Source organism: Sceloporus undulatus, chromosome 1 (genome assembly GCF_019175285.1).
Source record: "Sceloporus undulatus isolate JIND9_A2432 ecotype Alabama chromosome 1, SceUnd_v1.1, whole genome shotgun sequence".
Taxonomy (NCBI): Eukaryota; Metazoa; Chordata; class Lepidosauria; order Squamata; family Phrynosomatidae; genus Sceloporus; species Sceloporus undulatus.
In genome coordinates this window covers 321,172,765-321,188,430 of record NC_056522.1, presented here as the reverse complement: position 1 = coordinate 321,188,430, position 15,666 = coordinate 321,172,765, and the positions used below count along the sequence as shown (strand labels likewise).

At 42.7% G+C, this 15,666-nt stretch overlaps 1 protein-coding gene across 1 annotated transcript in view; it reads left to right on the top strand.

The window, feature by feature from the left end:
• Positions 1-15,666, top strand: part of SPINT1 (serine peptidase inhibitor, Kunitz type 1) — an 87,835-nt gene that overhangs the window by 2,219 nt on the left and 69,950 nt on the right. Inside the window, exon 2 of the mRNA XM_042460138.1 lies at positions 10,153-10,600. Coding sequence (XP_042316072.1) covers positions 10,153-10,600 — 448 coding nt within the window. The remainder of the gene's footprint in view (positions 1-10,152; positions 10,601-15,666) is intronic.

Here is a 15,666-nt window from a genome sequence, read left to right as displayed (position 1 = left end):
CATATATGTAATTCAGCAAATACTTACCTAACAAGAGATGATCCAGAGAACATCTGACAACATCACTTGAAGTGGAAAGAATTTGTATGAGCAAAATACTTCCATTTTTACATAATACACACTGTAAATTACTGTGACCAGCATAATGGTAAAAATATTGGTTGCTTTTATTCTACTGTCCTGCTGTACCAGATCCAATATAAAGAAATATGGATAAATATCCTTCAACATCCTAGTTGGATAGTAAAGAAGCACAGTGCCAAAAAACTTCTTCAGAAATACACTGCAAATATTAGTATTGGAACAAAACGCACTAGGAAGCAATACTGATAACGAACAGCAGACTAGTATAGCAGACAAACATAGGCCCATGTCTTCTGAGTCTGTTATAATCTGAACTACGATTTGCATTCCCTGCAGATACAGGGCATAATATGCTGCAACTGTCCTTCAGGCTGTTTTGCAAAAAGGTCTTGCTCTTACTGCACTCTTTTCTAACAAACTGGCTTGTCTACCGATGACCTTCACTCATTGCTCTGTCAAAATGAATAACTGTTACACACACACTAAATAATTCAGCAGCCTTTCTAAAGAGAGTGAAGTCATTGCAATTTCCTACTGTTGGACCGAAAGCCACTGTAAAGCCCATGTAAACTTGCTTCATTATCCTTAATAGTTTAGATAAATTGCCAATTCTTTCAAAATTGGATCTATCAGGGAAAAAAACCCTGATATTCATATTGTCTCCAACAGATGCCTTAAATATTTTTATTTTTATAGTAGAAAGTAAATATGGTGGGTGTTCACCTCTTTTTTAGTGACACGTTTAGATAATGGCATTTAGATGACACATTTTTGTGACACATTTAGATGAAGGTAGGAAAATGACTCTTTTCACATAAAATTTGCTGCTTAAGTGTCAATGTCCCAGCAAAGCCCACAGTATGCAATCCTGGATTGTCTACTGGATTCACTAGGTGGGCAGAACATTTGGTTATTGGAGGCATATCCACCATCTGTTCTTTCTTGAATGCTGGCTCTCCTTGATTGTCAATTCAGAAGGTCTGAAGAAGGTGAAAAATTCCTCAGGCATCTTGTGGGGTTATTACAAGAATGGATACGATTTGGTACAATTAATACAGCAAAGGTATATGTGCAAAACCTCATCTGGATGTTGATATTACACTCATAGCATGGCCCTAAGTATGCTCATTCAGATATGTCTTCCTAAGTCTAATGGGCTTCACTGTCTAGAAGAGCAAGTGCAGGCCAAGCCACAGCTAAACATGCAGTTGAAAAAGAGCCATAAAGGTGATGGGCATTGTGCATCTCACCATTTTCTAGTATAATAGTGAATTTTCTGCTAAGAGCCCAAGAATCCATGCACAAGGATTATACAGAGCTCTATTAGGTCTAGATCCTGAGTTCTATGAATGCTTGATGATTTTATTTGATCTGTATCTTAAAACAAAGTGGCCTGATCTGCACTTCTTGGACTAATACATGAATCAGGATGCATTTATTTTTCATTTTTAGAAAAAGTTCTCTGAATTTTGCAAATAGTTCTTGGCTCAGAAATGCTATCCAAATGCATGTACAAACACAACATTTTGGATAAAATGCATGCTAAAACGAATTATTTTAGGGCAAATGTTCATAAAAGGTATATCTAGCATGATGAATGTGAATTTCTGATAGTATGTTTTTTTAAAAAAGCAAGTTGCAGATTCATGTGGACAGGACTAAATAGAAAATTAACTAGAAACAGAGAACTCTTTCCTAAGGCTTGGAAAAGTTACCTTTTTGAACCATACATCTCAGAATTCCACAGTCACTATGTCCCACATTGAGGAGCTGTAGTCTAAAAATACAGTAACTTTTCTGAGCTCTATCCTTTGTGTGAATAGTTCAGTTAGAAAATCTAAAATATATAAATGAAACAGGAAATGCATGGCTCTCCATGTTCTTGGTCTGCAGATCTCTGTGCCCAGCATATCTCTGAAGGATCATGGGAACTGCAGTGCAATAACATCTAGAAGGACAGAAGTTGATTACCCATGATAAATGGGGATATATACCATGGGTTAACATTAAGGGATGGTTGCCCATTAGAAAGCAAATCTAAGAAACAAATCACAGAAACATATTGCAAAATACCACTGCACATTATTTCCTTGTGCACTCCAGACTCTGTCATTCATTTGTTCCTTTGCTCCATTTCACATTACTGGTTACTCATTATCTGGTGAACTCTGGAATCCCTCCCCAGTGTTTTTCCTGTGCCACCTTTTGGTGTCTGACTACCACTCCCTTTCCTTCTGCTTGGGTAATTTGACACTCAGGGCAATTAACCTGATGGGTGCCAACAGAGTAGAAAAACAAGCAAGCCAATATATTTCCTAGTATTCCTTAGAAGCAAAGCTGACATTGCAATATAAAGGCAACATGGAAATACAGTACATCCAATAACCAGATAGAAAGATGTGCAATTTGCAAAGAGTAATCAGCACTGAAGATCCGAGTGACATGTCACTCACGTCACAATCCTCATCAACCCCACTCACTCAGAATGGCCAATGAAAAGGAATCATGGGATGTATAGTCCAAAATATCAAGAAAAAGAATGTTTCTCCACCCATGCCTTACAACAGTGCTTCTCAAACTGTAGGGTGGGACCCCTGAGGGATTCGATAGTTGCACAAGGATGGTGTAAGAAAAATCAGCCTGGAAGTACAGCAAATATGAAAAATATGGGCAAGCACACATGCATCTGTGTACATGCACGGTTGAGGATTGACTGGCCCCTGCAAATGTGGCACTAAGCATCTTCTCCCATTATGCCTTCTTCCAATCGCAGATATAGCAAAAAACAAAAACAGTGTGTGAGAGAAAGGTGTTATGACTAGGAGGCTATCTGTGAGGTAAATTAAAATATGCACACCACAAATATTTTTTTCCGTATACTATGTTGGGGGACACTCTGCATAAAAAATGGAACTAGGGTCACGGGGGTAAAACTTCTGAGAACCCCTGCATTATAAGAAGCAAAGAACTGTAGTTGAAAACAACAGTCCCAGGTCAAGATTGCCTCCTTCTCTTTATTGCAGTCTGCAGATGACACCAAATTAGGAGGAGTGGCTAATACTCCTGAGGACAGGATCAAACTTCAGAATGACCTTAATAGATTAGAAAGCTGATCCAAAGCTAACAAAATGAATTTCAACACAGAGAAATGTAAGGTACTGAACTTAGGGTGGAAAAATGAAATGCATAGATATAGGATGGATGACACGTGGCTGAAAGAGACTACGTGTGAAAGGGATATGAGAGTGCAAGTAGACCACAAGTTGAACATGAGTCAACAGTGCGATGCAGCAGCTAAAAAGGCCAATGCGATTTTAGGCTGCATCAATAGAAGTATAGTGTCTAGATCAAGGGAAGTAATAGTCCCACTCTATTCTGCTTTGGTCAGGCCCCACCTGGAATATTGTGTCCAGTTCTGAGCACCACAATTTAAAAAGGATATGGAAAAACTGGAGTGTGTCCAAAGGAGGGCGACCAAAATGGTGAAGGGCCTGGAAACCATGTCCTATGAGGAACGACATAGGGAGCTGGGGATGTTTAGCCTGGAGAAGAGAAGGTTAAGAGGTGATATGGTAGCCCTGTTTAAATACTTGAAAGGATGTCATATTGAGGAGGGAGCTATCTTGTTTTCTGCTGCTCCAAAGACTAGGACCCAGAGCAATGGATGCAAGCTCCAGGAAAAGAGATTCCACCTCAACATTAGGAGGAACTTCCTGACAGTAAGGGCTGTTCGACAGTGGAACAAACTCCCTCAGAGTGTAGTGGAATCTCCTTCCTTAGAGCAGTGGTTCCCAACCTTCCTAATGCCGCTGCCCTTTAATACAGTTCCTCATGTTGTGGTGACCCAAAACCATGAAATTATTTTCATTTCTACTTCATAACTGTAATTAAATAGGTGTTTTCCAATGGTCTTAGGCGACCCCCATGAAAGGGTCATTTGACCCCCAAAGGGGTCCCGACCCACACGTTGGGAACCACTGCCTTAGAGGTTTTTAAACAGAGGCTGGATAGCCATCTGTCGGGGATGCTTTGATTTAGATTTCCTGCATGGCAGGGGGTTGGAATGGATGGCCCTTGCAGTCTCTTCCAACTCTGATTCTAGGGGACCTAAATACCCTAAAACCAGATCATGTCTGATCTTGGAAGCTAAGCATGGTCAGATCTGGTATGTGGATGAAAGATTGCCAATTAATTCCAGATGCTGTTGGCTATATTTCAGAAGAAGGAACTACTAAACCCATCTCTGAGTATTCCTTGCTATGAAATTAATTCGGGTCATAAAAAAAATCAACAGGTGACTTGTATATGTGCCTTCAAGTCACCTGTTGACTTACGACTCTGTTAATTTCATAGCAAGGAATACCCAAAGATGATTTTGCCAGTTCCTTCCTCTGAAATATAGCCAACACACAGAGTGTCCCTTACCTCACATTCTGATGTCATGGTGAGCATTTCCTGCCAGTGGCAGCCATTGATTGATATGCATCATGGGTGGGGAGAATGAAGAATGATGATGTCAGGGTGTAAAGTTGTGTTACACAAAAAAGAAATAGCTCAGTTCAGAGCTTGGGCAAGTTAACTATTTGGACAACAGCTCCCAGAAGGTAGATGGTAGTAGAAAGAGAGGAAAATCACATGCCAGGTGGATAGACTCAATCAGGAAGATCTATGCAGATGGCAAGGTCCCACTGTATTCAATAAAGCATTACTGGACATTTTTCTTAGCCACAGTATGAGGAAACAGAGATAGGGGCCAGGGAGGGACACTGTTCCATTCTCTCCAAGTGGCAATAAAGGAGTCTTCTTGATTTCTAACTACTGGATAACACCTGTGGTGTTCACCCCACTGCCTGGTCAGCATAGACAATTGATATGGAAAGTCAAGCTATGTAATGGGGCCAGTATTTATTCTTGATAAGAATTTGTGTCATTCTGCAGAAAGAGCAAACAAAGAAAGAGTTAAGAGAGAGAAGCAGTACACAAATGAGTTGACTTTAGATAAGCCAGCATGCTGGACTTTCTGATTCCTCCCTTATTAAGAGGTATGCTTTATCAGAAGTTTATGTTTTGGATGTTGTCACTGTGTTTCTTCTTGCAACCCTAATCTTGCCAATAATGCTGGTAGCTTGCAGGGCTTTGTTGGGCAGTTCTGCTTTGTGTATCAGATTGGGATGCTGACTATGCTTAAGGGGCAGAGATCTCAAATAGCCCCTGAATTCCTGGTATTTTTGATGCAGTATCTTATGTCAGGGGGTGGGCAGACTTCAGACTCCTGGGATCTGCTTTTCTGTTTTTCTTTTAAAAAAAAACCTCAGGGCACACCACTTGGGCAGTAAAACAGTGGCAGATTTGTTGGTGGTAGATAAAAATTAAGCAGGATTACAAAAAGAGCTATCTCCAGGCACAGAGTTTGGGCAAAGAATTTGTTTTTGGTATGCTAACTGAATCTGCCATTCCTTTTACAGAAAAATCTGTTCTTCATTTTTTACCCACGCCTGAGGTCTCTGTTTCATTCAGCCCAAGTTAGCTGGGGAAATAATTTTGCTATTCTTCTTGTTAAACAGTTATGAGTCAATAATGGTAACTGGCCTACTGAAAAGTGCCCAGGGATCTGTGAGCAGATCTAATTTAGCTTCCCATTCCATTTTAGCTCATCATTTTGTAAAGAGAAATGTTTGAAGAATGCTCCTGGTGCTACTTTTTTAAAATTACAATCATGCCTCTTGAGATCAAAGCCCTTTAATATGGAAAAATAGTTAACTTGGAGTAATAAGAGCTTGCTTTGTGCTAGGTACTGTAACTTGGGCACTATCTACCTTGTAGGTTAGTTCTAAGAATAAAATGGGAGAGGGATGTACCATGTGGAGCTCCTTTGTGAGAAAGGATAGGATAGGATAAAGTTAGTATTTTAGAAATGACATTGTGATATCTTCTTTATTGTAACTCTTCTAATCCTTTGCTGAGTGTAGGAGAAAATCTTCCATTTCAACTTTCTTAATTGTAACTTCTTGCCTTGTTCTCTAGATAAGTCTATAGAATAATGAGGCTGACTAAATTAAATCATAAATTACATTGTTTTTGTGACCTGTCAATTTGACCACTAAATTAGGCCATAGTTGTAAATTAGGCCATAGTTGTAAAACAGATCCAAGATTAGGGATGCAGCCTGTGTTAGGTGGGGTTGCACTCCCACTGAAAACATAGGTTTGCAGCTTTGGGGGTACTCCTGGATTCAGCTCTGAGCCTGGAGGTCCAGGTATTAGAGGTAACCAGGAGTGCTTTTGTACAGTTAAAACTAGTATGCTAACTACGGCTGTTCCTGCAGAAGTCAGATCTGGCCATAATGGTACATGCCTTGGTTACATCCCATTTGGATTACTGTAATACACTCTACCTGGGGCTGCCTTTGAAAAGTGCTCAGATACTTCATCTGGTCCAGACAGCTGCGGCCAGGTTGTTAGCTGGCGGTGGCTACAGGGAGCACGCAACTTCCTTGTTGCAACAGCTCCATTGGCTGCCGGTCTGTTTCCGGGCACAATTTAAAGTGCTGGTTTTTACCTATAAAGCCCTGTACGGCTTGGGTCCAAGGAAGGACCATATCTCCCTTTAGGGAGCCCACTAGGACACTGAGATCATCTGGAGAGGCCCTCCTCTCTGACTGACCACCCTCTCAGGCTTGTTTGGTGGGAACAAGAGAGAGGACCTTTTCAGTGGCTTGCTCCCAAGCTCTGGAACTCCCTCCCTAGAGAAGCCAGGGGTGCACCATCCCTACTTTCCTTTCAGCAGCAGATAAAACTTTTTTTTATTTCACCAGGCTTTCTCACACTGACATGGGTGCTGTATAAGGTTATATAAGAGTTTTATATAGAGTTTTAATGGGCCCAAACAGACAGACCAAAATAAAGCTGCTTCATGTCACTTTGGAGGCACACTATTTTAATGACACATTCATCTAAAGAGGCGAGAAGCTGCACCAAAGCTGTGTTCTAGTCCTTAGGACTGGAGTGTGGCTTTGGCGTGGCTTCTGGCCTTTTAGGATGCATGCAGCATTTAAACAGCATACCTCCAAAGTGACCCGAAGCAGCTTTATTCTGGCCTGTCTGTTTGGGCCCTAAGTTTTAGATTTTAATATGCAATGTTTTTAACTTGTTTAATTATTTTTAAATTTTGTATTTTTAATGTCTTGCATTGTTTTAACTTGGATCGCTTTAAATTTTGTTGGCTGCCTTGAGTCCCTATACTGGGAGGAAGGTGGGATATAAATAAATAAATAAACAAATAAATACAATCACAACATGTGCTTTCCATCGTCATTCCCTGGCATCACCTGTTAAAATATTCCTGGAGCATAACTGGAAAAGCCTGATGCTTTGGAAAGCCACTGCCAATCATAATGGCAGAAAGTATTGGCTACAATAAGGTTGGGAATCCTATGAGCCTGCAGATGTTGTTCCATTGCAAGTCCCACCAGTTCCTAGTCAGCATAGTCCATGGTGAGGAATTCTGCAAGTTGCAATCCAGCCACATCTGGAGGGTCACAGGATCCTCATTCCTGGACACGAGAGACCAAATGTGACTGAATATAAAGTACCTTATTCATTCCTACAGACATGGAAACCTTCTGTGAAATGAGGATATATCATACTAATTACAATAAAAATGTTCCCACAAGATTCCAGCTGTTTGCTCCAGTCCTTAAGACAATTATATGGGTGCATATTGAAAAGTTCCTACTCAGAGAACAGCACAACAGAGATCTTGTAACACAAATTAGTTACACAAAAACATTGTTTTGAAGTGTGATAAGGACTATACCATTTTTAATGTAGCGCTTTCAAACCATTTTGATTTTTATGTGAACATCCTCAAGCTCAGAGATATTCCCACCCACCTTTTTTTTTGTTTGCTTTAGCACTGTGGCATCTGCTGGGGAAGCACAATGTACAAGTTTCAACAGGTATAAGTGACTGGTCCCTCCCTCTTTACTTCAGCATCAAATCCAAATTTGGACAAGCCAAATTTGGAGAATTCCTCCTGGACAGAAGGTTGAAATATAGGAAAAGGAGGACCCAGTCTGGACACCCTGGTCATGGCAGGGAGTTGGACTAGATGGCCCTTGAGGTCTCTTCCAAGTCAGTGTGATCAGACATCCTCCTTTTCCAGGACATGCCCTACCTTTCAACCTCTTGCCCAGGAAGAATTCCAAAAGCTCCTCCATCTTGAGCATGACTAAGAAGCATGCATTTACATTTCTACAAGTGTTTTTGGTTTTTATTTGGTCATCTCCTCCATTTCAGTCTTCTGTCCAGGAGGAAGTCCAAAATGTCCTCCATTCTGAGCCTTGGAAAGAAGCATGAATTTAGATTGCTAAGAGAGTTTTTGGCTTTTATTTGGTCATGTCCTCCATTTCAACCTCCTGTCCAGGAGAAATTCTGAAACACTCTTCATTCTGAATGTAGTTAAGAAGCATGATATTATTGTTACAGTGGACCCTTGTTATATGCTGGGGTTTGCTTCCAAGATCCCCCGTGGATAACAAAATCCGTGGGTGCTCAAGTCCCATTAAATATAATGACAAAGCAAAATGGTGTCCCTTATAAAAAATGGAAATCAAGGTTTGATATTTGAAATTTATACTTTTTTGAACTTTTTCAAACCGTGGGTGCTTGAATCCGGGTATTAAAAAATCTATGTCTAAGAAGGGCTGACTATTATTATTATTATTATTATTAATTTTATTTATTTATTTATTTATTTCCCACCCTTTTTCCAAAACTAGGGCTCAGGGCAGCTTACAATATTTTAAAAAGCATACAAAAACTGTACATTAGAATAGATTTAAATTATTCCAATATTCAAACAAATTGCATGTTAAAAGAATAAAATACAGTTAAAAGGGTACAAATGTTTAAAACAAGGCAACAATTTAGACTCCTAAGAGAGTTTTTGGTTTTTATGGGGTCACCTCCTCCATTTCAAGCCTCTGCCCAAGAGCAAGTCCAACATGTCCTCCATTCTGAGCCCAGGTAGAAAGCATGTCCTTACATTTCTCAAGAGAGCGTCTGGCTTTTCTTTGGCCATCTTCTTCTCCCTTTCAACCTTCTGCCCAGGAGGAAGTTCAAACTGTCCTCCACTCTGAGCCTAAGAAGGATGAATTTACCTTTCTAAGGCCTGTTACAGACAGCCAAAATAAAGCTGCTTCGAGTCACAGTGGAGATATGGGTTTCAATGATGCATGGCGTCTAAGGAGTCCAGAAGCCACACAAAAAGCCATGCTCCAGTCCTTAGGGCTCTTGGTGTGACTTCTGGACTCTTAGGACCCATGCATCATGAAACCCAATACCATGTGACTCGAAGCAGCTTTATTTTGGCTGTCTGTAACAGCCTAAGAAGTGTTGTTTGGCTCTGGGCCCACAACAAATTCCAGCTCCCAGAATTCCCTAGCAAAGAGCCGACAAAGATTTAAAGCGGTGCCAAACCGGTTATCTCTCCCGGTGGATGCAGCCGTGGAGGCCCCACCTGGCGAGGAGGGCGGAAGCCGGAGTTAAAGCAGTCCCCCCTCCCTCCCCTCCTCCCGGCTGCAGCTGAGTCAGTTTCACCTGAACTGCCCGCAGGGAGCCAGGGCCAGAGGGAGGAGAGAGAGAGAGAGAGAGAGAGAGACCCCAGGCAGAGCCCGCATTAAAGCCAGGGCGGAGAGGGAGAGCCGGGAACCCCAGCAGCACCTTTCCCAAGCCCCAGGGCTTCAGGAAGCCTCGTCCCAGCTCAGCCGGCGACGAGGAAGGGCCAGCTCCCTCGCTTGCCTCTGCGAAGGCTTGGCAGCGGAGAAAGCGACTTGAGCCAGAAAGAAGGAGCCTCGTCTGGAGGGGCATTTGAGAGGAAGAGGAGCAGAGGCAGGAGGAGGAGGCGCTCCAGCCCTTCTCATTTCACAGTTCGTTCTCTTTTCTTCCCTTCCTTTTCTTTCTCTTCTTCTGTTTCCTTTCCTTTCTTTCCGTCCCCTCCCTGCTCTTCTTCCATCCTTCCCTTCCTTTCCTTCCTCTGCTCTTTCTTCCCTTCCTTGGCCCTGACGAGTTCCCCCGGCTGGGTCTGCCGCTGCTGGTGCTGTCTGCTGGCGCGGGCTGTCCTCTCCGGGGGGCCCTGGGCCAGGAGGAGGGGGCCTCCTCTTCCTCCTCCTCCTTCGGGGAGCGCTGCCTGGGCCTCTTCACCGGGGGGCTGCCGGAGTTCGTGCTGGACCCGGACGCCTCGGTGGCCAACGGGGCCAGCTTCCTGGGCTCTCCTCCGGTGGAGCGGGCCCAGGACTGCGTCAGGGCCTGCTGCCAGAAGGCCCGCTGCAACCTGGCGCTGGTGGAGGAGAGGCCCGGCCCGGAGCCCCAGGCGGCCGTCCAGGGCTGCTTCCTGCTGGACTGCCTCTACGACCAGGCCTTCGTCTGCAAGTTCGCCAGGAAGGTCGGCTTCCTCAACTACGTCAAGAGGGAGGTCTACGACGCCTATGTGGCCCTCGGGGAGCAAGGGCACCGCGGTAAGCTCCAGGGGCAGCCCAGGCCAGGAAGAAGCCGGCTTCAGAGCGCTTTAACGGCCAGGGCTCCGTGCTCTGGAAGTCTGGGAATTGGGGGGGGGGGGGGGGACTGGTGCCGCAACAAGCAAGCATTCCCAGAATCCCCAAAGAGAGAGAGAGAGAGAGAGAGAGGTGGTTAAAACACTGGGACAGGCCTCGAAAGATCCAGGTTCATGTTCCCACTGAGCTCCGAAAGACCACTCCTCCGCCTCCCAGAAGAGTTGCTCTGGGGAGCCCTTGGCGAGGAAGAGGAGGAGGAGAGCCATATGCCCTGCCTTCAGCTTATGGGAAGAAAGGGGGCTGTAAATCAAGGGCTAGTTTCCATGGCAGAGTGGCAGGTCTCTTCTGCTGCTGCTGCTGGATGGGGGACAACCTGAAGCATAGACTCACAGCCTTGGAAGAGACCTCCAGGGCCTTCCAGTCCAACTCCCGGCCCTGTCGAAGACACAGGCAAACGACTGGAGGAGGCCATCCAGCCTCTGCTTAACAAACCCCAAAGAAGGAGACGCCACCAGACTTTGAGGGAGTATGTTTCAAACAACTCTTATGACCAGCAAATTCTTCCTAAGGTTGAGGTCACATGCCTTTTCCTGCAGCTTGCATCCATTGCTCCAGGTCCTAATCTCTGGAGCAGCAGAAAACAAGCTTGCTCCATCCTCAATATGACACCCCTTCCAATACTTATACAGGGCTATCATGTCACCTCTTAACCTTTTCTTCTCCAGGCTAAACAAAGCCAGCTCCCTAAGCTGCTCCTCATAGGGCATGGTTTCCGGACCTGAACAAACCAAATGTTCTGTTTCTGGATTTTCTGTCATGCATTTCCTTAGCCTCTCTGGGAAATAAGATGCCGGACTAGATGCTGGACTAGATAGGCCTCTGGTCTTATCTCATAGGTCTCTTTTTATGCTTCTTTTGTTATACAGGCAAGAAGAAATACTATTTCAATTGGGCGGCTGTTGTTAACTGCCTTGAGTCAGGTTGGACTCATGGAGACCCCATGAATGAGAGACCCTTCCAGGCCTCCCTGTCCTCAAGTGCTCTGTTTAGGTCCTGCAGGCTGAGGGCCATGGCTGAGTGAGTCTGTCCATCTGGCATGCAGTCTTCCTCACTTTCTACTGCATTCTACTTTCCCTAGCATTATTGCCCTTTCTAGTGCCTTCTCATAATGTGACAGCCTTGGCTTCAAGAGAAAGTTCAGGCTTGGTCTGTTCTAGGACCCATTTGTTTGTCTTTTTGGCCATTCGCGGTATCCTGAGCACTAATCTCCAGCACGACATCTCAAATGAGTCGATTTTCTTTCTATAGAAGTTCTTCACTGTGCTGCTCTTTCACCTGTACATGGTGATGGGAAATAGCATGGCCTGGACTATCCTGACTTCAGTATTCAGTTTTATATCTTTGCACTTTAAGATCTTGCTTAGTTCTTTCATAGTTGCCTTTCACAATCCTAGGCTTCTGATTTCTTCTCCTGATTTGGCACTGAATAATAATTTGGGGCATCCTGATGATTCTTTAAGAAAGGATTAGACTAGATAGACAAGAGAAGGAGAGATCTGTTAACCCAATAGTTAAAGGAAACCTCTGTGTCTAGGAGGAGCATATCTCTGAACAGCTGCTCATGGGCACAAACAATGGGAGAAGTTCATTACTTTCTTGAGAATGAGGGTCCAGAGGCCTCTGCTCACCACTGTTGGTAGCGGACTGTTGGATTTAATGGAAGCTAGTCTGATCTAGTAAGAATTAATGTATGTGTATGAAAGAGATAGTCACCACAATGCGTTTTTCACTATTTTGCTTGTCATCATTAATTAATAGATCTTCAGACTTCTTCCTGAATACAGCAAGAAGCTCCCAAGTTATTTTAAGTATGGCACTAACTAACAATCTCTTCCTATCTTATCATATTACTTTATGTGTACCAATACAAATCATTCATGTAATGAAAATCCATCCTGCATCCCCATTTGGTGTGGAGAAAGGATGATGTTGAGTATTTTCATGAGCAAAATTGTCAGATGTGAAATGTCTTTTTCAAAGGCTTTTCTGCGCAGATAATTTTTACTTCACGGTTGCATACGTTTTGAGTACATTTTAGTTACTTGTCCTTCAAAGTCCTGCTTCTGTTCTGGGGATGTTACATGTTCCGTGGACAAAAGTTGGTGTAACCATTGCTTGGGAGCAGGATGAGCAGAAACCAAATGGCACCACATGCAAAGAGCATCTTTAGTATTCCCCTCTTACCATTTCTTTCAATTTCTGCAGTTCCAGTCAGAATAATTCAAATGTCTACTGTCTGAGCAGCACAGAACTGATATAACGGTCCTATGAGCATTCACACTGACAAACCACAAAGGTTAAAGCAGTTTTCTTGTAAGGCCAATGTTTTCAACCTGACAAAGGAACTGAGAAGGTACTTGAGCACATAGTCTTGATTGGTGGGTCCCAGGACATGGTGCTGTAGGCATTTTCCTGGGTCCATGTCCCTAGATCAGAGGCAGTGTACTTGTGGCTCCCCCAGGGCTTTGAAAAAAATACCTTTTTGGACTGCAGTTCCCAGAATCCCTTAGTTAACTTGGCCTGTGGTCATGCTGGTTGGGGATTCTGGGGTTAGATTCTGTGAAAGAAGCTTTTGCAACTCTTTGGCCGTGCTGACTGGGATTGTTGAGAGTTGGAGTCTAACATCTAGAGGACAGTTGATTTCCTGTGCGCCCCCCCCCCCCACACACACACCAGTAGTGTTGTGATTGTGGTTCTTGTCTGAAGTCATGGCCAACTGGTTAAAGACAGTTAGATTAGCTCTCATGAACTAATATCCAGTGTGTCTCCCTGGTGGTTGTGAACTACTTTTCAAAGAAAAACGAGGAACAGCTTGATTACCATTTGCTGACCCACAAAAGATTACTGCCTGCTAGAAGGCTCCACTAATCCATCTATGACACAGCAATGTGTTATAAGCCTACTTGCCCTAGATCCAGATTATGGGAGTGTCATGTTAAGTATAAGCTCTGATTACTGTATAGCCGTGTGGAAATTTCCCAGGAGATAGTAGAAAAGATGTCTTCTTCTGCCTTATATTCTTTGATCAAAGACAGCTTTAAACTCATTTGAATGAATAAAGTGGTGCTAGACCATGCGAAATATTCTGCTTAAACAAAGATTGGATTTGAGCTGTGTGATTAGTAGTTATAGTGCTGAAAGAAGGGTCTGTAAGAGGTGGTGCAACCATCCAAAGTGTTTTCTTTACTTTTTAAATTTGTCCTAGTGTTTTTTTAAAATTGATTCTCAGATGTCAAAAGAATAGTGGGAACAAAGCAATGTCTTCTCACTTTCTGTGAGAAACCCTTAAAATTAAAATTCTTCTTTTTGCATCATCTAAAGAAGCCCATTGAATTTCTGATTCCAAGTGTTAAGAAAAGTTTCATTTTAATGGGTCTGTTATGTTGAGCCCCCTACCTTCTGTTAAATAGTTTTATATTTTCCATTCTAATGGCCCCTCTCCCCTTTGTGTCACAAGAATTTCAAGAATGTATAAAAAAATCTAAATGTAATGCTGGAAATGCCATCAGGCTCAATTCTGAGCCGTCTGGAATACCTCATCCCTTGTGAAATAAGGGACGGTTCTCTGTTCGAAGGAGATACTGTAACTGCTGGGCAGACATGCCTTGATTATGGGCTTAACAATATGTGATCAGACTTCAGCATCTGCAGTTAAAATAATTGGTAACAGACCTCAAAGGCTTCTCTCTGCATCATTATAGAACCGATAGCCGAGCAGACAGTGGACCAATAGTGTAATTTGTGACATAGTAGTTTTTGTATATTTCTGTAAAGTCGCACAGCCAGGAATCCCAGCAAGTGCTATAATGATGTTAGGGATGTTTATAGAGTTTGGAAAGGTTCGTATTTTGAATTACAGTTCACAGAATCTATCAGCATGCATGGCTTTGCTGACCTGGAGATCCTTGGGGGTTATAATCCAAGAAAATAACTGTCCAGGCTCAGGATATTTTAAAGCCTTTGCTACTTATTTGTGTGCAGTGTGTTCACTCTTCTCTGTCATCCCCCCCCCTTTTAAATAAAAAAACAAGGTTAAGATTCAGAAGTTACAATAACAGAGTCAACACTTTCCTTACTCCTAGCAATTCTTCTTGTCTCTTCTTTGCTAAGGCAGTTGTAGTTATTGTAATGTGCTCATAATTATTTTCACTGTAGCATCCATCCTTCTTTTTTAACATTACTCTCCTCCTGCCCCTGTCATTTTATATTGAGAAGACTGGTTTCACATGGAAGCTTGAAAAATTTGTTGTAGAATTACTACACATTTCTCTTGTGCACTCAAAATCACTGCAGAATTCCCCAATGGTAACTGATTCACATGAAATTCCCAAACGTTGAGTGTGGAAATTGCATGACATTGTAAGAAAAGTGCTGGTGTATGTAGAACCTACTAATACAGTGAAATGCATTAGTTTCACTTTCTTTGCAATTTAAGAAATATGTTGCTGACATATTGTTGTGTTGTTGTAGGTAGGGAAAGTTGTAAAATAATTAAGAAAGCTTAATATAATAATGATAATTTAACCTGGAAACCAGGTATCTGAATGCTTCCATGCAAATATGCACATGAATTTAGATTATAATCTCAGGTCATGCCTTTTGTGGTTGTTGATGGTACAGATGCTGTAGCTGACCTTGGAAAAGTTACTTTTTGGACCACATCTCCCCATATGTCTCTGTAGTCCATGTATTCCAAAAAGGTAATTTTTCCAAACTCTGTGTGCTGCAGTGCTTTTCTCAGAAAGATTGCTTGGTGTCTACTGTTTTACTCTTAATCATGATTTTTGTTTAGAAGGGATTTCAGTCTTTTGTTGGTGTTCTCTCTCTCTCTCTCTCTGTGCATTAGTTGCATTAAAGCTGAATAGTGGAAATGTGGCTAAGGGGAAAAAAAATCACAAGTTGAGGAAACGGAACGACGCTTGGCTCACAGCCCCCGAATAAATGAATTTAAGAGATCTGATGTATAAACT